The sequence below is a fragment of the Lygodium microphyllum genome, chromosome 6, assembly GCF_053477565.2.
Source record: "Lygodium microphyllum isolate KBCC chromosome 6, Lygodium_microphyllum_v1.1.10, whole genome shotgun sequence".
In the NCBI taxonomy this organism is placed as follows: Eukaryota; Viridiplantae; Streptophyta; class Polypodiopsida; order Schizaeales; family Lygodiaceae; genus Lygodium; species Lygodium microphyllum.
This window is the reverse complement of record NC_141140.1, coordinates 127,859,767-127,882,757: the sequence shown is the minus strand read 5'-3', so window position 1 is coordinate 127,882,757 and position 22,991 is coordinate 127,859,767. Positions and strand designations below refer to the sequence as shown.

The 22,991-nt window shown below is 42.7% G+C and overlaps 1 protein-coding gene across 1 annotated transcript in view; it reads right to left on the bottom strand.

Annotated features, from left to right (window-relative positions):
- The window catches only part of LOC148035112 (uncharacterized), a 48,034-nt gene that overhangs the window by 2,165 nt on the left and 22,878 nt on the right, over positions 1 to 22,991 (bottom strand). Inside the window, exon 3 of the mRNA XM_087680776.1 lies at positions 1,095 to 2,858. Within this exon, the coding sequence (XP_087536902.1) occupies positions 1,095 to 2,452 (1,358 nt within the window). The 5' untranslated portion in view covers positions 2,453 to 2,858. The remainder of the gene's footprint in view (positions 1 to 1,094; positions 2,859 to 22,991) is intronic.

The window sequence follows — 22,991 nt, the reverse complement described above, 5'->3', positions numbered from 1 at the left end:
CAGTACGTACTCATAATGCCAAGGCAAAGTTTGGTAATGATGGCAAAGGACCTATGGACCATGGATTGGATACCATAGTCCATAGTGAACAAAAGCGGATTATATCATGTATGAAATTGGTATATTTTTGTGTATGTGAAGATATACCATTGGAAAAATATCCACAGTTATGCAAGTTGCAAAGAGAGCTTTACACTCCAAATATGCCAGCATCAGAGGAATATGGGTCCTATGTAAATCCTGTTTTAGGAAGAGAAATGATGTTGGCTATGATGGACCACATTCGAAAGCAAATGTATGCAGAGATGTGTGCTAGTCCTTTCTTTTCATTGCTCATTGATGAGAGTATTGACCGCACTATGGAAAAGCATCTTATTATCTATGTTTCTTATATCAATGATGGAGGCAAAGGAAATGCAATTTGTAGATTTGTGTGGCTATTGCCAGTGGATAATGGAACATCTGAGGCCATGTATGATGCTATACATGCATTTTTCTTGGAAAGTGGTTTAGACATGCAAAACTTTGTTGCTATTGCATCTGATGGAGCTTCAGTAATGACGAGGCATAGGACAGGAGTTGTGGCACGCTTTCAAGCATTGTTGCCACGTGTCATGGGGATTCATTGTATTGCCCATCGATAAGCACTTGCAGCAAAAGATGGATTTGCAACACATCCACATGTATTTGCCTTTGTGGATAAGATTGCAAGCAAAGTATATTCATGGTTAGGAAGATCAACAAACCATCATATGGAACTCTGGAAAATAATGCATGAGTATGACATTATGGACATGAAAATGTTACAAATGCATGCAGTTCGGTGGCTCTCAAGGGGCAAAGTGATGGAAAGGTTTGTTCAAATCATGCCTGTTGTGCTTGAGCAATGGAAAAGACATGAGAAAAAATTGTATAAATATGCTACAATGTTTATGGTGCAATTCATCATACACCTCTTAGCAGATGTACTCGCAAAGTTAAACAAACTCGACTCTGAATTTCAAAGGCAAGAGATGGATGTAACAACAATTGGTGCCCTTATTGATCTAACCTTTGAGAAGCTCAATAGGAGATATATTACAAGTAATGATGACCAATTTGGTAATGGTTCAGAGCATCTCTCGGCATTCTTGACTATGACAAAAAATGGGAACTCAAAGGTTAGATCAATAAGGGCACCAATTGTTGTTACATCCATCTCTTGCCTTTGAAATTCAGAGTTGAGTTTGTTCAACTCTGCGAGTACATCTACTAAGAGGTGTATGATGAATTGCACCATAAACATTGTAGCATATTTATACCATTTTTTCTCATGTCTTTTCCATTGCTCAAGCACAACAGGCATGATTTGAACAAACATTTCCATCACTTTGCCCCTTGAGAGCCACCGAACTGCATGCATTTGTAACATTTTCATGTCAATAATTTCATACTCATGCATTATTTTCCAGAGTTCCATATGACAGTTTCTTGATCTTCCTAACCATGAATATACTTTGCTTGCAACCTTATCCACAAAGGCAAATACATGTGGATGTGTTGCAAATCCATCTTTTGCTGCAAGTGCTTGTCGATGGGCAATACAATGAATCCCCATGATGCGTGGCAACAATGCTTGAAAGCGTGCCACAACTCCTATCCTATGCCCCGTCATAACTGAAGCTCCATTAAATGCAATAGCAACAAAGTTTTGCATGTCTAAACCACTTTCCAAGAAAAATGCATGTATAGCATCATACATGGCCTCAGATGTTCCATTATCCACTGGCAATAGCCGCACAAATCTACAAATTGCATTTCCTTTGCCTCCATCATTGATATAAGAAACATAGATAATAAGATGTTTTTCCATAGTGCGGTCAGTACTCTCATCAATGAGCAATGAAAAGAAAGGACTAGCACACATCTCTGCATACATTTGCTTTCGAACGTGGTCCCTCATAGCCAACATCATTTCTCTTCCTGAAACAAGATTTACATAGGATCCATATTCATCTGATGCTGGCATATTTGGAGTGTAAAGCTCTCTTTGCAACTTGCATAACTGTGGATATTTTTCCAATGGTATATCTTCACAAACACAAAAATATACCAATTTCATACATGATATAATCCGCTTTTGTTCACTATGGACTATGGTATCCAATCCATGGTCCATAGATCCTTTGCCATCATTACCAAACTTTGCCTTGGCATTACGAGTACGTACTGCACTAATGTGGTTAGATGTCTTGGCATAATCATTCAGTGCTGACAATTGGATACTTTGAGAGTCTCCTTGAGTGTAGGTGTTCACTTTGTTGGCATCTTGACACCATTGGCATTTCACTCTTTCGTCATTACATAAAGACTTGCATATATATGCCCATGTATGTAAAAGAGTCCATTGATGCCGCCATTTTTGTTTCACCTTTTTAATGGAAGCATCAACAATGGAAGAATTCTGTTTCATTTTCCATACTCACATTTACATTTTCTATAGCATTTGACCCATCAATTGTCATACCCACATTTTCATTGCCAACTCTTAATGCCAAACCCTCTGGCACTTCATAAGTGCTTTGGCCTCTAGATAGAAAAGTGGCTACAGAAGAATAAGCCTTTATTTTCTTTGCCAAACCCTTTTGAGATTTGGATGCATCCATAGTCAAGCAATCTATAATAATACGTAAAATGATCCCATAAAGCAATGTACTTCATGTTGTGATAATAATATTAATGCCTTTGAAAGGTTGTTATAGAAAACAAAAGATGATTGTCAATGTGTACATGAAGTCTAATAATTGAAGTGAATATACGTTGTTGAATTGGAGAGAGATTTCCAAGTCCCAAGCCTTCCACTCGAAATCTAATAGTATCTATTGTCACACAAGAACCATCAAAGATGCTTAATCCATCAAATATTGAATCATAATGCATATTATACTTCGAGTATAACATTATGTTTCAAGTGTAGCATATTAAGCACCACTAGTAGAGTGAATCATAATGCATGTTATATTTTGAGTATAACATGCCATTTCAAGTAGTGCATATTAAGTACCATGGGTAGGATGTACAAAAATATAATAAAAGTAACCACTTAGTTGCATTACATTCTATTGAAAAGAGCCATGAGATTATAGGCCCAAAAGTACATCACACCTACGTTATTCACACACCTGCTTTTAGATTTGTTAGTATTATTGGTATGAATCATCTTTCTTAGTTTAGCTTCATATCATTGTCATCCATGCTTTATACACATTCTAGAGTAGAAAAATTAGTGCACACATTTGAATATGGTTCAAAAGTCCAAGAGAAGTCGTCTTCAATGGGTTAAAGGCTACATTATTCCCACAAGAAACTCTTTGGAAGTTACTAAATTGAGTACAAGTAACATGAAGCAAAGTTTTAGATCATGTGCGTATATCAAATTTCAATCACTCATGTTGGATAAGGTATGGCTCCTAAGGACACTCTATGAAGTTAGAGCAAGAATCCCAAAACAAATCCTCAACAAAATAACTAGTTTGTATCTCTTTGACTACTTTGAAGATGATTAAAGGAACTTGCAAGCTATAAATCTTTGAAAGGTTGCTAATCTGCACAATGCTAAAGCGTGATAGCTAATAGCTATGATTAATCACAATTCATCCTTAAGCTCTTGATAAATCAACCAATTGATACAACAAAAAAATCCATTGTATCACAAGTGGTACATGGTAGTAGTAGGTACATGTCTAGTCGACTCTCCACTATGTGTGAATGTCCATTGAATAGGATTTGCTATTGCATTATGCATATTGTAGCCGGCATGGATGTGTGTTGAGTAAGCTTCACCTCCCTCGCTCTCAGGCTCTCAGCTATTGATGCGAGACTCAGCTATTGATGCGAGTAGCTTCTCAACTTTCAAGCACTGAAGGGCCAAGGCCTATCCAATGCCCACCAGTCGCAGTCTGAACTCTGAAGTCTGCACTTTGTAGACCCGCAGGACGTGACTCGCAAGTTACCTGATGAGTCACAACTCTTAACTTTCGGTCCTGGCCAGTGGCCCTTACAGGCTTACAGCTTCCCTCCAGCTCTTGAGTCCCGTTGCCGCCGTTGAGAGTCGAGACATCCCTGGAGGCTGGAGGCTAGAGGCTGGAGGCTGGCACATGCAGTTGCCTCACGACTCTTCACTCCCAAGTCCCGGTCCCGGCCCTTACAGCTTTCGTCCAGCTCCCAGCCTCCAACTTCCAAGCTCCCGTTGCCACCGTCGAGACGTGCCTGACTCCTTGGAAGTTGGCACCTGCAGCAGCCTCTGCGGTCTCTGAATCTTGTGGGCCGCAGACCAAGCCCTTGTCGATTCCCGATTCTCGAATGCTTATAGCCTATAGGCAGCGCCGCAACATGCTATTACCTTAGACCTAGCTACTAGCTACTAGCTAGTAGCTACTAGCAAGTGCAAAGGCCTATTGGCCAACGGCCAAGTCGACGACTCGAGAGTCGACTGTGCATTGTGTAGATTGTAGTGTCACTGTAGCGGGCCGCGACGTGCAGCCAGGACTCACTGATTGTTCTATCTTCTTTGAAGTTCAAACTTTGTGAATCATACATGGTTATCCTGATTCACAGTTTTGATATCTATAGATATCGATGCTTGATTCTCCACCGTCGATTCTCAATTTTTAGGTTTTAGTTTTGAATAAGGTAAATAAACTATAGTAATTACTAATAGTTAACCGATAAAAATGAAAGGTAACGTGTAAATGCTGACATGTCAAATGACAGGTGTATTTTGACTAGGTATGTCTGGGTGACAAGGAAATTTTGATCTTCAACTTGTATTTTGACAAGGCCATTTTGAATAAGCTTGTTTTGACAGGCAAAATGGCCTTTGACAGGAAAAACACCCATCAAATTTAGGCCTTGCTCACATGCATAGTTGTCTCCAAGATGAACAACACCATGTTGACCCCCTGTATATGCAGAAAACCGCTCACGATGAGGGGTGACATGAAAGGAAGCACTTGAAATCAAGAATCCACGTATGCATGTCATCATCTGTATCTGCAAGTAGAGCATGTGCACCAAAATGTGAAGAGACAAAGAGTACATCACTCCCACTATCCCTGTTATGAGTGACTGCATTCACCTCTTTAATTTTTACACTGCTTTTCTTAGGCTAACTGTCCTTCTTCTCTTCCTTGCAATCATCTGTCTTCTTGCCTTTTCCTTTCTCTTTCTTCCATTTGTAGCAGTCACGTTTAAAGTGAACCTTCTTGCCACAATGATGGCATTCAACATCTTTGCCACGTGATTTACTGCGTCCCTTGCCATCATATTTTCCCTTTTATTGTGATTTGCCCCTAGTATGCAAAGCACTGGAAGACTTGCTGAATGCATTGTTCTGCCGATTCATCTCTTCCATAAGTAGAGCACTCTCTACATCAGCATACAAAAGGATCACATTAGAATTGCTCATAGCAGTCCTGAATGTATCCCAACTCTCTGGTAGAGTGCAAAGCAAGAAAGTAACCTTAAATTCCTCATCAATCATGAACTTCAAGACAACCAACTGGCTGAAAATGGAGTTAAACTCACTCAAGTGAGTAGACATTACTGTACCTTCTTTCATACGCAAATCCATAAGCTTTTTCAGCCAATACACTTTACTTGCAACGCTCTTCTGTGCATACAGTTCTTCCAGTCTAGTCCATATAGCATATGCAGAATTCAAACCTTCAATGTTGAAGAACAAGGCATCAGAAATCGATAGCTCTATGGTTGAGCGTGCAAGCTCATTCAACTCACCCCAATCGTCCTGATCCATGTCCACAGGCTTTGCCCCTTTAGTTTTGATCGGCTTTGCCTGCTTCTTTTGTAACAGGATATTGTAGCACTGTTTTTGCCACATTGCAAAATTATGTGTGCCTTCAAGCTTCTTTATATGCATCAAATTACTGTTGTCATTGCTGCCAGCCATGGTTTTCAACTCAAAAGTGACCAAAAAACCAGTAAATGCAAGCCCAAATTGTCACCCAAGTGACCAAGGTACAAAAAAGTACCAATCAGCAATAAATGACCACGCAGAAGTACAGATTTCAGATCTGTAATTCAGTTTTCAGAAGTACCAAACCAAGTGCTACAGCATTATCCAACTGATTACAGCTGTTCCAAAGGGCATGTGCATCACATTACATGAGAAATCCCAAAATTTCAGCTGCAATTTCTGTTGTGCGTGTACCCACGGGCATACACGAACGGTCAAAAGTCCCAAAATTTTGTGCTCAAAAGCGTCAAACGCACACCTGCATTTCCTCTGTCATGCATAGGACTGTCCAATTTTGCCAAAATAAAGCAATTTCAGCAAAACCCCCAAATTTTATTAAGTGTTGATGTCCAAATTGCGCGGGATTCAACCTGCATGTACATAAAATAACCAAATGCTGCACAAATTTTGCCCAAATTGCAAAAGCCCCAAATTGCACGGCGTCCAATGTGCCTCGATGTCAAGAAATTGGGTTAATTTCAGCCCAATTTGTGCATGTACATGAAAAGCCCCAAATGTCGGGGACAAAATGTCACAAATTCCTACAATTTCTGAGACAAATTTGCTTGTTCTGCATCAAATTTCCCAAATCTGGAAAAAGCCCCAAATTTTTGGGCTAAATGTTGAGAAATTTCACTCAGATGAGTAAAATTTCAACAATTTTGGCGAAATCCCCAATTCAAATGCGCACATTGTCTGCAAATCCGACATAGATGCCTCAATTTTTCACGAACAGTGCTCAATCTAGCAAAGCCCCAACTTTCTGGGCTAAAATTACACAAATTTGATGTTTTATGCTTGCACGCACAAACCCCAGTTAGGGGAAGGAGTTTGAGAAAAAGATTTTTTTGGAAAAAAAAAGTTTCAAATGACAGGTCCGTTGACCCATCAGGCCTCCCTGTCCCGCGCTCACCCGCTAGTCCCGTCTCTGCCGCGCACCCCGTCAGGCCTGTCCTTGCCCACTGCTGGTTCTGTGACGCGTTTACTGCTGCCCACTACTCGTCATGTCACGCTGCGATACTGTAGACCTGCTCAACCGGTTGTCACCCGTCACTCCACACTGGGGCCACACGGCTATAGTTCCCACCGCTCCACGCTGGGGGCCAAGTGCACACTCTCCACGGCCTGTCCGCTTTCTGCAGCTCACAACTGCCTCAGCCTGATTGACGATCGTGCTCAGCACACTCAACACCTTACGCTCTGATACCAGTTTGAAGGAACCGATTAGGCACGGAGATAGAGGTAGACAGACCTTACGCTCAGTGAGAGACAGAGAGTGCGAGTAAGTAGAGTAGAGAGTGAACACGTTTTCCGGTACAATGACGAGTGTACCACTTTAGGTTTTAGATAGATATATGTATGAAAGTACAATGTGCTAAGGGTGTGTTCACACCCGTGCACATATAAAAGGCACGATGGCCCTTTATTCCCAACAACATTTGGCAACCAAAAGGTCGTCATGCCATGTATGTCATACCATGAGGGTTCTTTGAGCATCTAAGGACATGGAAAATCCTGAAGACAACCTTATGGGCAAAAATTGATTATTGAATCTGAATGGAAAGAGCCTCTGTAATATGCTATAATGTGGATTAAAAAAAGCATTACATTGTATTACGCTAAAAATTCCTTGGAGTGGCCAGTAGCATGTTAGGTCTGAGACATGTCATGGTGCAAATGCTCTTGTATGTGTTAAATACATTTAAGGCTCTAGTTTTAGACCCTGCAATTTTAAAAAATCAAGATCCTAGGCCTATTATCCCAATGTGGATTATAATCAAGATGTTGCAGTAGCACCACATGATATTGAAGATCCTATGGCTATTATTGAGTTTAAAGCTATTATCGATATGCTATTTATTCAAAGATATTACCATTCAACAGTGACAATATAATATGCAGTCATGAGTGTAGGGATCATCAATTTCCAATAGTAGGGTTGCTATGCACTAAGGTTAGAGATGTAACCAGGTTCAGGTCATCGTTGTCAGAGACCATCCAGGTTTGCGCCATGGCATTTACCACACGTCTCCAGGGCAGGGATATTGCTGTCATGGAATCCCAGCATCCTGGTAGGCACTAGTGATAGTATGTAGCTAGCCCAATTATGGAGACGGGGAGGGGAAGTTGCAAAGATCCATGAATCATCAGCCCATGATAATATGGGCAGGCAAAACATAGCCACTACCATAAAGGGGTAGGGTATTCTGCTACCGCCGACTATATGTGATGGCAACAGGAGGGGAGGATGAACTATGATGGATAGAGGGAAGAGAGAGATTTGTTTCAAACCCTTAAAAAGGGAAGGGTGACAGGGAAGCAAAAAAGGAGAGTTCAACATCAAAAGGGAAAAAAAATAATAATTAAAGAGAGATTCAAAGCGCTAAGGGGGCATCCAATGTGGGAAAGGACATACGTCAGCTACAACCATTATGTGAGAGGTATAATTGGAACAGCTAGATTGAACTAAGGGTTTTTACTTTTTCCTAGTTACATCGTGTTAGTCTTAATTTTCTTACATATAATGTATTTTCCTAAGACCTTGAAGATCCTGAAGTACTAAATCATGTACTCTTCTAGTCATTAGGATACTTTGAAGGTTTTCCAATTGTGTGTGAGCCTTAAGAGTAGGACCAAGACAATATTGTTATGTCATGGTTTGTGTACTGCTTGTTTTTTTTGTAATGCATTATATTGTATTTCAAAAGACGAATATTTACACCACCAGTAAAAGGTGCAGCAAGCTAAGGGCCAAAAACAGAGCTAGCACAATGGCTAGGGCATTAGCTTGAGTTTCTTTCCAAACGGTTCAAAGATCCAGTGGCAGGATTCAAATGCTTTTAGCAGGGAGGTCAAGTCAGCATGCAGAGAACTGATACATTCAGCAGGAGGCCATTGGGGATTCTCTTTTTAGGCCATGTTATTCCTCTTAACCCGGATAAACTTCAGCATCACCGCAGACAGAAGTACAATCAGTTTCCAGGAAGCATCATCCAAATTGCTCCAGTCGCCAAACAAGGCCATGGTGAAGCCAAAGTCTGACCTGGCACCTTACAACCATTTTCTAATCCTGTCTCAGATAGACTTGACTGCTGGGCACTCCCAAAAAAGATGTTTTTCATCCTCTAGATGCCTTTTACAGAATACACAGATGGGGGTCACAAGGATCTTCTTAGACAGTCTGCATCTGAGCAGGAGTTTCTGTAAGTCGCCACCTGAAAATTTTCAGTCAGTAGGAGGACGTGGCCCTCCAAAGGCACATCAGCCAACATTGCCATGTTGAAGAATTAGCCATTGGGCAGCACCCCTTCCAGCACTCAGTGAGGGTAAGGGGGATGCCAGGGAGGGTGGATAAAGATCTGCACACTTGCTGCATTTGATCAGTTGCTTGTCCGCAGGGCTCTTCAGAGCCAGAAAGGGAGGGGAGTTGCTAGCTGTAGTCGATATAGACCAATCCATCCTTAGTGAACCCAGGAGATGCTGAAACCATAAAACTTCCCTCTCGGACAGATTGAACCTGACACTGATTGTTTCAATGGAGAACCAGCATGAGTCTAACTTATCCCAAATCTGTTCCCATGTTTTTAGACCTTTCCAAAAGATGCGCTTGGCAAGGCATAATTAGCAAGGATAGGAGCTGCTGAATGTCATTGTACTTTTTGTCCTTCCAATCAATGTCATTGTCTATACACACAAGATTGTGTTTATGAGTCCAAGCTTCCATCTTAGAACCTAATTCACTTGTATGACAATCGTTATCTCTAAGTCAATGTTATTAAGAGTCCTCTTTCTCTTCCATCCACCATAGCCATGCTCTAGATCCATGCATTTCAGCATGGTATCAGAGCCATGGTGAGCATGGCTAAGCTCATCAAACTCCTCCTTTAGCTCCTCAGCTCACGAGTTCATTCCTCACTCCAACTCCACTCTTTCCTTCATGGCAGCCATAGCCAGCTTGCACCTACCTAGCTTGGAGCTCTCATATTTCTTTATATAAGCCAAATCTCTTCAAGCTTCCATCTAGAGATTTGTTCCCCTACTTCCAAAGCTTCTCTATGGCACTTCAATTGCTGACATTCGTGGTCTACAGCTCCAGCATTGCGTGAATTCGAGCTCGCTGCCTGATCTGCATCTGTTTCTGTTTGTACTGTTGTCGTGCTGCGTTAGGTCGTGATCTTGACAATTAACATAGGGCAACTGAAGCTCCATACCTAAGCTCTCTCCCGCTCAGAGGGTTCCCCAAATGATCACCTCTATGAGTTGAAATCAATAAAAAACCAGGTCCCTATCTGAAACCCTAAAAGGGCAGCCATAGCCATTTCACTTGAAGCGCAAAATCCCATCATTTTCTCACTCCTCCAAGCCTATTGGAGTTCCTATCACTGATCTAAGTTCATACACAATTCCCAGCAAACACTTGGAGATCAAACCAGCAAGGAGGGGAAGATTTGTGAAGATTTGAAGGATTAAGGCAACAACAATCAAGTTTAGCTAGTATCTCTTGATATTATTTACCATTGCCATTGCTCGTCCCTCTTGACACAACCAAAGTCGACTCATTTCCATTGCTCGTCACTCCAGCATGGGCAAAGACTCTCCGACATGTCTCTTAAAAGGAGTTGGGTTTCATTCTTGGCAAACACGTATAAAGCTTATCCTGATGAAGGACCTATGGACCATCACTAGTGGATAAGAGAAGAATCCCTTGGATGCAACTCTTGCAATTGCCTAGTAGAAAAGTAATGACAAGGCTCAAGACATCATAAACCTTGAGTTGGATAACAACTATATCCACCATGTAGATACCTGTGATACGTCCCATGACACAAGATCGGATACTCTGTTTGGTGCACAGTCGTCGTGCAGAAACTTATGGATATGATTGTAGGAGCTGCAATCTCTCCCCTCTCTAATGGCCCTATTTTCTTTGAGCTTAGACTAAAATATGTTATAGCTATGGATGGCCCATATTTGCCTGAATTGTTCATGCTACATTTCCGCACAAAGGGTTTACAAATGAAAGACTCTTCAACGCACCTTGCTATTCAATATCGTATGGTGTTTTGTTGTATGTCTTTGGCTATTCCTAGAGTTGTTGAAGGAATGAATTCCTCCAAAGACAGAGGGCAGACTATTATAATGAAGTCGAATAAAAGCACTTAACGCTTATTAGCCAACTGTATCAACTGGTCTGAGATTAACTTACTACATGAATGGCAATTAGATATATCTTCCTTGAAGAAGAAGGAGCTCTTACCACAAGAGTGATCACTATACAAAACATCAAAGGTAAGACTTTGCACTTACCTCAAAGAAGTGTACAGGAGAAGATTCCCGACAAAGCTCAATTGCCTTCATCAAAACCACACTTCAGGATTTCCCCTTCTCAGAGAGCTAATAAGCTAACATTCCATACTCAACCATGCTCTCATACTACTATTCTCAATGGTATATGCCAGCATTGTAAAAAATTGATAGAACAAGCTTCTTCCTCTTTTGTCATAAATATTGTACAAGAGTTTGAATATGAGAATCATACATACAAGGCTGCCCCTTATCTTTGTCCATACGATACTTCTTCCTGGACTGCGGAGTTTGAAGCTTCAAATTGGACTCATTTAGCATTATCAAGAATTATAGACAAGATAGATCAACTTGTGACAGTATGTGAATCCACACTTCACATTTGTCAACAACTTGTGAAAACTCAAGCATCACAAATTGGTTCTCCATCACAGTCTTTGCCTACTTCTGGCTCTGCCCTAGTAGTAGTAGCTACCCCTGCTATTGACTAGAATAGTTTTTCTGCAAAAAGATTGCAAAAGGGATGGAGTTCTCATTTCTCTTCTCCCTCTCTTGGCACCTTGAATATGCATATGAAAATTTCACAGGATAAAGAGAGGCAAATAATGTCTAAAGAATCTAAAGAGGATCCTACAGATCCTGATGGTATTTTCAAGGATCTACAACAAATTTACTGTCCCCCTCCTATTTTTGTGTTCAATGTTACATGTCCCAGTACAAGTCAACCACCACATTTATTTCAATCCTCTTTACAACCACGTGACTCTGCACTTGAATTATCTGAATATCTAGAATTGATGTTTCCATAGTGGTCTGAAAAAGACTATCATATTACTTTTATGTTGAAGAATGCATGTTGGATAAAATTCGACGCGAAAAGGAAGCCAATAAGATTTTAGATCAAATGCCTCTGCATATAGATCCAACATACATATTTAAGGATGATAAACAACAAGATGTGGAAAACCGTGTGAATTCTAGAGCAATGGGTGAAAGTATTGAGCAAACACCACCAAATGGTCCTCCTCATAGTCTACCTACTTGGTACTACAGGGATCAAAATACCTTTCAACATTATGCCTCTTACACTTTGTCCTCTTTTGATGAGGATGGAGATAGTGTAATAGTTGATGATTTTGATACCATCAATCCACATAGATTACCTACTCATACAGATACAATTCCTCAAGAGACTCAATGCACATACTACTACTACAACTATCACTCCTCTCCATTCTGCTACAAAACCACACTCTAGTATTGTAAATGCTACAACTACTTCTTCATCTCGTACTCGAACTACTCCATATACCAGTTTCTATAAAAATTTTGGAGTGCCGAAAAAGGTTGGTTCCTTTCCCATTTGGTCTATTGATGGCAATTCTCCAAAAAAAAGTAAGAAGTTGATCTATATGATATATGCATACGTTGGACAAAAGATGGTAGAAAAACCCCAAACTAATCGCATTGACATCCTCAATGCTATGACATGTGGATACTCTTCTTGACACTGGATCCAATCTTACCATTGCACCCTATGAACTCTTTTCTCCTCACTGTATCAAAACCACAAGCTCTATTATAGTAGAATTATCTAACAATAAGAAGGTTACTTTGATACATGTGACAGAAGCATATCTCTAGCTAGGTCACATAAAAGTCCCTGTTGAAATTCAACTCATGAAGCAAATAAAATATAATCTTTTGCTTAGGACTGACATTCTTCAGCACCTGGTATCCTACACTTTTTGGGCTAATCCTTTTACGGCAACTTACCAAGGTAAAAAGGTTGATCTCCCTCTCCTTCCCAAAATAGGCTGCAGCATCTATTCTTTGACAGAGCTGCCCTCTTCACAAAAAATGCTTGCCACAGAACAATGGATTCAAATTGAGCAAAAGAAATATGCCTCTAACATTGATCAAATCATTGTTCGTCTTCCTACATTCATGCATGAAGATCCTATGATGTTCAGATAGAAAAGAAGTACTTATGATATACCCCTGCCTCTCAAACAAAATGTTGTACCTACAAAGGTTGTACATGCAGGTATAAAAGATGAAGACTTGGAACTATGTAAGCAAGAGATTCAGACTTTGCTAGAAAAATGTCTAATCAAACCTAAAAATTCACCATGGGCATGTTAGCGATTGTCATCTCTTGGCGGAGCAGGCAGCCACGTCATGTGCCACGTCAGCTGCCATGTGGCAGTCTGGTGCAGGTCGGACAGACCTGTACCAGTCGGCTGCATTTAATGCAGCCGACCTGCCATATTTTATCGCCTATTTCCAGGCTATTTATAGCCGGCAGCCAGCACATTATTCCACACTTGTGATTGCAGATTTCAGGCAAGAGATCGTGCAGATTGCAGCGTACTTTGAGGTGAACAGCAGGTTGCATCATCGAGGTGGAGACATGCAGTCCAGCACACTGCGCCTGTGTATATATCTGCATATCTTTGTATACAGCAGATCTTCATCTCTCTCTCTCTCTCTCTCTCTCTCTCTCTCTCTCTCTCTCTCTCTCTCTGTGTGTTCACTCTCTCTCTCAGTCTTGGTCCCACGCTTCCGCATCGCTGCACTCTGACATGGTATCAGAGCAGTGAAGAAGGGCTGACTGAGTGAAGAACCTACCTGAAGAGGAGATTCCATCGCGACACAAGGCTGTGTTTCTAGCGTTTGAGGGCGAGTGGGAGGGCTGCGCATCGGAACAAGGCTGAAGCGAGCGTGGGCGCGCGGGAAAGGAGTCCAATTGGTAAATTTGCTGCTGTTTGCTGCTGTTTGAAGAGGAGGAAGGCTGTGTTTTCAGCTTTCAAGTGCAGGTTTTACTTTTTCATCGCCTCCGGCGGGTGAAGAAGGTTTGGGACACGGAAGAAAGAGCCCTAGCAGGCTGCGTTTTCACAGTCAGAGGGGGCTACTTTTTGCGTTTGTGCAAGCATTGCAGGTGAAGATGTCTTCAGAGATTGACTTGGAGTTCCAGACGATCATAGATCGGAAGGTGCCTGTCTTACCGGCTCTTCCCTCAGATCAAAAGCTCGATGGCGACAATTACCGTATCTGGCACGTGATGATATTGGCCATCCTTGAGTCTTATGATTTGGCGGAGCTCGTACAGGAGGAGATCGACCGGCCCTCGGCGAGAGATGAGTCCAAACTCTCTTCCGATGCTCATGCAGAGTTGGCCAAGGCCCACTCTCACTGGGACAAACTAAATGCCTGGATTCATTCTTTTCTTTTTCTGTCTTGTACTATAGCCGTGATAGCCCACATCGAGCACTTGACGATGGCTCGAGAGATATGGCTGGAGCTTGACTAGATGTATAACCGGATGACCCTTATGAAGAGGGTTTCTTTGGAGGTACAGATGCAGACCTTGTCCGTGCACAAGTCTTCTTCGTTACGGGAGCACATCAACAAGCTTAGACAGCTTCAAATGCAGGTTCAAAATGCGGGGTAGCCGATTTCCTCCGAAGACATGGAGATCACACTCTTGTCCCAGTTGCCGCCATGATTCGGTGCTTTTTACTCCGCCCTTATTGCTTCGGGGCGTGAGTCTACTCTTCGGTGGGAAGAGTTGGTTCCTATGGTCTTGGACCAAGAGGAACAACTGAAGGGACACCATGCTTCCAAGTCGGAAGCTTTGGCAGGTCAAGCCTCTCAGAAAAAGAGGAAGGACCAAAAGAAGAAGGAGGAGGACAACAAGTCAAAGAAGGACAAGGAAAAAGAATCCACATGCCATATTTGTGGTAAGACCGGCCATTGGAAGAAGGATCGCCCCGACAAAGACAAGAAGGACACCAACAAGAAGGACTCGAAGGATTCTGAAGCGGTGGCTACACTCTCATCAGCTGCGTTTCTTCATTTAGCAGTCATTGAGGACTCTGCACCGAAGGCTTCTGATGCTGCGATGACAGCCCCACAGGCTCGAGAGTGGATCGTAGACAGTGGTGCCTCCCGACACATGACTCCTTCATCAGTTGGTGTTGCCCAGTTGCGACCTTCGCGTGGGCAGATTCTCATCGGAGATAGCTCTTCGATGTCTATTGCAGGACGGGGTGAGATGCAACATATTCCAAATGGACGTGGTGGTACCCATACCTCAGAGGTGTTGCATGTGCCATGTTTAGGGTATCATCTACTTTCGGTTCATAAGATTTGTTCACTTGGACTTTTGGTGGAGCTTGACAGTGATTCGGTACGAGTCCTTGATCGTGGCTCACGGAAGGTTCTCTCATCAGGATATGAGGAGAACGGCATCTACAAATTGACGTCTTCTACCGCTCTCCCTACTCTTCTTCTTACCTCTCAGACACAATCCGAGCTCTGGCATGCTCGGTTTGGTCACCTTAACTATGATTATCTTCAGAGGGTGTCACATGGACAGCTTGTTTGAGGGTTGCCGGACATAGTGGTGAGCCAGCAGCCATGCGTCTCTTGCATTCGTGGAAAGCAGCATAGGGATGCGATTCCCACCAAAGCTTCGCGGCGGTCTACTTCGCCGATGGAGCTTGTATCTACGAATCTTTGTGGCCCTATGAGGAACGCGTCCTTGAAAGGAAACTCGTACTTCATGTTGATCGTAGATGACTACAGCGGGATGACATGGGCCTACTTCTTGGCATTGAAGTCGGAGGCTTTCTCCCACTTCAAGGATTGGCTTCTCTTTGAGGAGAACCGATCGGGCCGGCGATTGAAGACCTTGCGCTCCGACAAGGGTGGTGAATTTGTTTCTCATGAGTTTGCTCATTTTTGTGCAGATAGAGGCATTCACCAGGAGTTTGCTAACACCAACACTCCTCAAGAAAATGACATTCTTGAACGGAAGAACCGAAGTGTGATCGAGATGGCACACACCATGATGGAGCACCGACAAATACCTCAGTTTCTGTGGGCCGAGGCTGTGGCTACTGCAGTCCACATCCTCAACCGATCCCCCACTTCAGCCGTTGATGGGATGACACCTTTGAGGCTTACTTTGGAACTAAGCCCGATGTTTCTTATTTTAGGGTTTTGGGTGTGATGCCTATGTTCACATTCCCAAGACTCATCGTGATAAATTTGAAGCGGCTTCCCGCAGACAGGTGTTCGTTGGCTATAGCTCTCAGTCCCAAGGCTATCGCTTATATGATCCCGTAAAGCGGGATGTGTACACTAGTCGAGATGTGCAGTTCGTGGAGGTTCCGGCCATAGCAGCGGGTGAGGAGCATCCCGTTCTTGGAGATCCAGGAGAGAGTTGGGCTCCCGAGACAATTCCTTTGGAGCTAGCGCCTTTTGATTCCGATTCTGTGTCTGATACAGAGTCTACTGTTCCACCAGTCACCCTCGAGGAGTTACCACCGGTGGATATCCCAGAGTCTTCAACTGATGGAGAGCGACGAAGGAAAGATCCAGCCTCCTCGTTGGGCCCGTGACACACTCCGAGATTCAGGGATCAAGGGGGTCCCTGAGGAATGGGGAACGCAGGATGGTCCGCGGCGGTCAAGGAGGCACCAGGCACATTCTACGGAGCTTGTTTGCTCTAACTATTGTTTGATGACCCATGTTATGCAGGATCCAGAGCCCACCTCCGTGAAGGAGGCTTTACAGTCTGCACCATGGAAGAAAGCTATGGAAGCCGAGTTGGAGGCTATTGAGAGGAATGGCACTTAGTACCTCGTGCCTCGCCCCTCTCATAAGAAGGTGATTGGCGTCAAATGGATCTTCAAGACCAAGTACCTTAGCGATGGTTCTTTGGACAAGCACAAGGCTCGCCTTGTTGCTAAAGGTTTTTCACAGCGCCCTGGGATTGACTGTCATGATACTTTTGCCCCCACTGCTCATATGGCGACTATTTGAGCTGTTCTTGCCTTGGCTGGCCATAGGAGATGGCCTGTCTACCAGTTGGATGTGAAGTCGGCCTTCCTCAATGGTGATTTGAAGGAGGAGATCTATGTAGAGCAGCCTCCAAGCTTTGGATCTTCCAATGGGCAAGTCTACAGGCTAAAGAAGGCCTTGTATGGCCTCAAGCAGGCTCCGTGTGCATGGAACGAGAAGATTGACTCGTTCCTTCAATCACAATTGGGATATCAGCGCTCCAAGACCGATCCGCAGCTTTATGTACACACTTCCGAGGCTGGTTGTGTACTTTTTGTATTGTATGTTGACAATTTGATTGTCACAGGTGATCATGCACAGAAGGTCAACAAGACGAAGGTGGCTTTACATCAGACATTTGAGATGACAGACTTGGGTCTACTCCACTTCTTCTTGGGCCATGAGATTTATCAATCTCCGAGGGGGATTTTCATCTCTCAGCAGAGATATGTTCAGGAGCTCTTGGTTTCTTTTGCGATGGAGAATTGTTAGACCATTTCTACTCCTATGGATCCGAACTAAAAGGCTACTTCACATTCAGATTCTCCCTTGGCGGATGCTTCCCGCTACCGTCAGTTGATTGGATCATTGATTTGGCTCCTCTTTGTTTTGCTGTAGGTCTCTTGGCGGGGTTCGTGAGTGACCCTCAGAAGGTGCTGCATTGGCAGGCTGCCCAGAGGATACTTCCGTATTTGAGGGGGACCTCTGACTTAGGGATTCATTATCCAGCAAGCACAGGTGGTTCAAATCTTGTCCTTGTAGGTTGGAGCGACTCGGATTGGGCTAGCGATGTAGACCACAGGCGGTCTACTACAGGCTACTGTTTTACCTTGGGTGCAGGTGTTATCTCATGGAGTAGCAAGAAGCAGCCCACGGTCGCCCTTTCGTCTACTGAGGCGGAGTATCGGGCCGCGTCTTCCACCACATGTGAGGCTGTGTGGCTTCGGAGATTGTTGGAGGAGCTTGGATGCCCCCAGACTCGTCCTACTTTTCTGCGATGCGACAATGAGAGTTGCATTGCCTTGGCACCGAATCTTGTTTTCCATGCCCGGACGAAGCACATCGAGATCCAATACCACTTCATCAGGGAGAAGCTTCTGGATGAGACCATAGCTGTGGAGTACTGCAAGACGGAGGACAGTCTTGCAGATTTGTTTACGAAGGCGCTTCCCCAGACTCTACTTCGGAGACATGCCAGATCCCTCAGGCTTTTGCCTCGTCCAAGCTCTGAGAGGGGGTGTTAGCGATTGTCATCTCCTGGCGGAGCAGGCAGCCATGTCATGTGCCACGTTAGCTGCCACGTGGCAGTCTGGTGCAGGTCGGACAGACCTGTACCAGTCGGCTGTATTTAATGCAGCCGACCTGCCATATTTTATCGCCTATTTCCAGGCTATTTATAGCCAGCACATTATTCCACACTTGTGATTGCAAATTTCAGGCAGGAGATCGTGCAGATTGCAGCGTACTTCGAGGTGAATAGCAGGTTGCATCATCGAGGCGGAGACACGCAGTCCCGCGCACTGCGCCCGTGTATATATCTGCATATCTTTGTATACAGCACACCTTATACAGCAGATCTTCATCTTCCACTGTCTCTCTCTCTCTCTCCTCTCTGTGTTCACTCTCTCTCTCAGTCTTGGTCCCACGCTTCTGCATCGCTGCACTCTAACAGGGCATGCCACGCATTCTATGTAAATAAACACTCAGAACAAAAAAGAGGACGCAAAAGAATGGTGATCGATTACAAACCTCTAAATGCTTATCTAATTGGCCATGGGCATCCTATCCCTCTGAAGGACATTTTGATTTTAAAAAAGGCCAATATCTTTAGTAAATTTAATTTAAAATCAGGTGTAAACGCCCCGAACAACGTAGTATGCTTAACAATTATGATATTCGCTGGTTTTCGAGATTTAATATAAAAAAGAATGAACACTTAAAGCTGAAAATGAAAATTACTCACAAAATTACAGCCATGAAAATGTAAAAGTAATGGAGACAAGATTGAGGGTTGAAGATGGGCAACCCCCCCCCCCCCGAAGGAATGTATTTCTACTCAACCCAAGTCCCTTAGGGAAGAGCTCAATTACAATCAACCTGAGAGTGAGAAGAAGTAATTCTCACTCTCACAAGATCATGCAAAGATGTACAAACACACATGCATTATCTATTATGCAATGATAAGAACTGATTTCTTTACAGTATGAGAGAAAAAAAAGGGGAATTCAGCCTTTCTCCATCGTTGATCAGCAGTACATGGATAGGGCTTGCTTCTTGTAGCTAAAATGGAAGAAAGAGCTCGAGAAGGAGGTGCTGTAATGAATTTACAGACTTGCTGTCTTGTAAAACAGCAGTGATAGAAGAGGAAATATGGAGGAATTTGATAATGGAGAAGTGGGGGATGATGATGGGGATGGATGGGGCCAGTTTCTGGCTATCTGTGGGTGCTGTACATGAGTTTACAGCAAAGAAAAATGATGTTGAATGAAGAAAAACGAGCTCTTATTTATAGGAGAGGGGAGAGCTAGTACAAAAGGGGAAAGTGGAGCAGCACAAGACAAGTGTCCAGCCACATGTCATGAGATGTGACAAGTGGTGGGACACTTCGAAACTTGTGTGACAAGTGTCTTGACACTTGTCTCTTCTCTATGGCCTTTCTTTTTGGGTTGAATACTGTCAAGAATAGAAACAACCAAATTTAGTAAGCACAGTCAGAGTATAAAACTTACTATTTTTAGAATGACATCCCTATTTTTTAGGACTAGCATTTTTAGGCTAATTTGTGGCTCCTAAATTTTAGGAGATCCCTAAAATTTAGGGATCTCCTAAAATTTAGGAACCCCCCCAATATGGGTGTCATATGAAAGCTTTTCCCGTGTACATCGCAAAAATGGTATCCGAATCTTCATGTGACTTTCCTATGCAAAGAAATGTGCATTTCAAGCTTTCAGCCCACACATGAACATTATACAAGCATTTCATGATCATGCCATCTTGTTGATTGTAACTGTTTGTTCTGGTGGATCTAGCCCACACTTCAAGGCATCAATCCTTTCTGTGTGCAAGTCTAACCCTGATATGCGTGAGTTCTAGTCACAGGCGCCCAATCGGGTCCTATAGGTGGAAGTGTGAACTATCTTTTCTCTAACCCACAGCGTGGGTCCACCATAACCTATGACCACTCATCAGTGGCTAGCTCCAATGCACTTTTCTTTATATCTAATTAGTGCAAAGGAAATAAATTTAATAAATCATTATATAGACAAATTAATGAAAAAGGATACAAATTCTGTTTCTATAGAGTTGTGACATCAGGTTTTTGGCAACTCTCCTTGAAAGCTGAAGACACATATAAAACTGGTTTCTGTGTTCCACGAAGACACTACCAGTGGACAATTCTCCCTTTTGGGATTAAACTTGCTCCAACCTACTTCCAAGGCTGGATTGATTCTCTCTTTTCCAAGTTTACTTTTTGTCTTGTGTATATAGATGATATTTTGGTCTTTTCAAAAACGATCAAGGATCACATACAACATCTGCAACCAGTCTTCCTTCTCAGATAGGGTGGTAAATAACCTAATTAAGCACTGTTTACAGCAATTAACAAATTCACAAAACTGAAATGCACACTTTACCATATAATCTTAGACGTTGGACACCCTGTGTTGGCTTCAACAGGTGCTCTGACAGAAAGGCAGTGACCTCTCCGACAAGTCACACGTGAGGGCATGACTAGGCAGGTCGTCGTCAACGTTTTTCTTTTTTCTTTTTCTCAAATCTATTTATTTATATTATTTTTTTAGAAAAAAATTAAACAGGTTTCCTTCCCTTTCCTTACCGGATGTTCGTGTGTATAAGCACAGAATACAAATCTATGCACATTTGCTCCCGAAAAATTGGGCTTTTCTCGGATTTGGGGACTTTAATGCAAAACAGGACAATCTGACTTAGAAATTGCAAAATCGGTGCACATTTGCCCGGGAATTTTGGGGCTTTTCACATTTTAGTGAAATTTTTTCATTCACTAGAATTTGTGCACGCCAAACCCGAGAAATTTGGGGATTTGTCCAGATTTGATGTGAACAAGACACAACAGTGATATTTGTCTCAGAAATTGCAAGAATTTGTGACATTTTGCCTCCGACATTTGGGGCTTTTCATGTACATGCAAGAATTGAGCTTAAATTTACCCAATTTCTCAATATTGATGCACATTGGACCCCGTGCAATTTGGGGCTTTTGCTGTTTGGGCGAAATTTGTGTGCCCTTTGGTCATTTTATGTACATGCGGGTTTAATTCCATGCAATTTAGACATCTAGCACTTGGAAAATTTTGGGGGTTTTGCTGAAATTGCTCTATTTTGGGAAAATTGGCCTATTCTATGCATGTTAGAGATAGTGCAGATGTATGGTTGATACTTTGAGCACAAAAATTTTGGGGCTTTTGACCATGCGTGTCAAATTTTGTGCCCATGGGTGCATGTACAACAGAAATTGCAGCTAAAATTTGGGACTTCTCATGTAATGTGATGTATTTGTCCTTGGAACAGCTGTAATCAGTTGTGGAGTGCTGTAGCACAAGGTTTAGTGCTTCTGAAAATTTATTTGCGGATCTGAAAATTCTGCTTTTACGTGCTTATTTATTGCTGGTTGGTACTTGTTTGTACCTTGGTCACTTGTGTGACAGTTTGGGTCTGCATTTGCTGAATTTGTTGGTCACATTTGGGCTGAAAATCATGGCTGGCAGCAGTGACAGCAGTCATCTCATGCATATTAAGAATCTTGAAGGAGCACATAACTTTGCAGTCTAGCAAAAACAGTGCTATAATATCCTAATTGCAGAAGAAGCAGGCAAGGCCGATTAAGACCAAAGGGGCAAAGCCCACAGATATGGAAAAGACTAGGATGAGTTAAATGAGCTTGCATGCTCAACCATCGAGCTATCAATTTCTGACACCTTGTTGTTTAACATTGAAGGTTTGGATTTTGCCTATGCTATTTGGACTCGACTGGAAGAACTGTATGCCCAAAAGAGTGCCGCAAGCAAAGTTTACTGGCTGAAAAATCTTATGGATTTGCATATGAAAGAAGGTACAACAATGTCTACTCACTTGAGTGAGTTCAACTCTATTTTCAGCCAGCTAGTTGCCTTGGAGTTCAAGATTGATGAACAATTTAAGGCTATGTTCTTGCTTTGCACTCTGCCAAAGAGTTGGGATACATTCAGGATTGCTATGAGCAATTCTAATGCAATGCTTTTGTATGCTGATGTAGAGAGTGCTCTACTCATGGAAGGAAATCGGCAAAACAAAGCATCCAGTAAGTCTTCTAGTGCTTTGCATACTAGGGTCAAATCACAGCAAAAAGGCAAATCTAATAGCAAGGGACGCAGTAAATCACGTGGTAAGGATGTCGAATGCCATCATTGTGGCAAGAAGGGTCACTTTAAACGTGACTGCCACAAATGGAAGAAAGAGAAAGGAAAGAGCAAGAAGACAAGTGATAGCAAGGAAGAGAAGAAAGAGAGTCAGCCTAAGAAGAGAAGTGTCAAAATTGAAGAGGTGAATGTAGTCACTCATGATAGTGACAATGGGAATGACGTACTCTTTGTCTCTCCACACTTTAGTACACATGCTTTACTTGCAGATACAGATGATGACATGCACACTTGGATTCTAGATTCAAGTGCTTCCTTTCATGTCACCCCTCATCGTGAGTGGTTTTCTGACTATACAGGGGGTCCACATAGTCTTGTCCATCTTGGGGACAACTATGCATGTGACATTGCAGGTATTGGCAGTGTGCAGTTGTATTTTTAGCATGG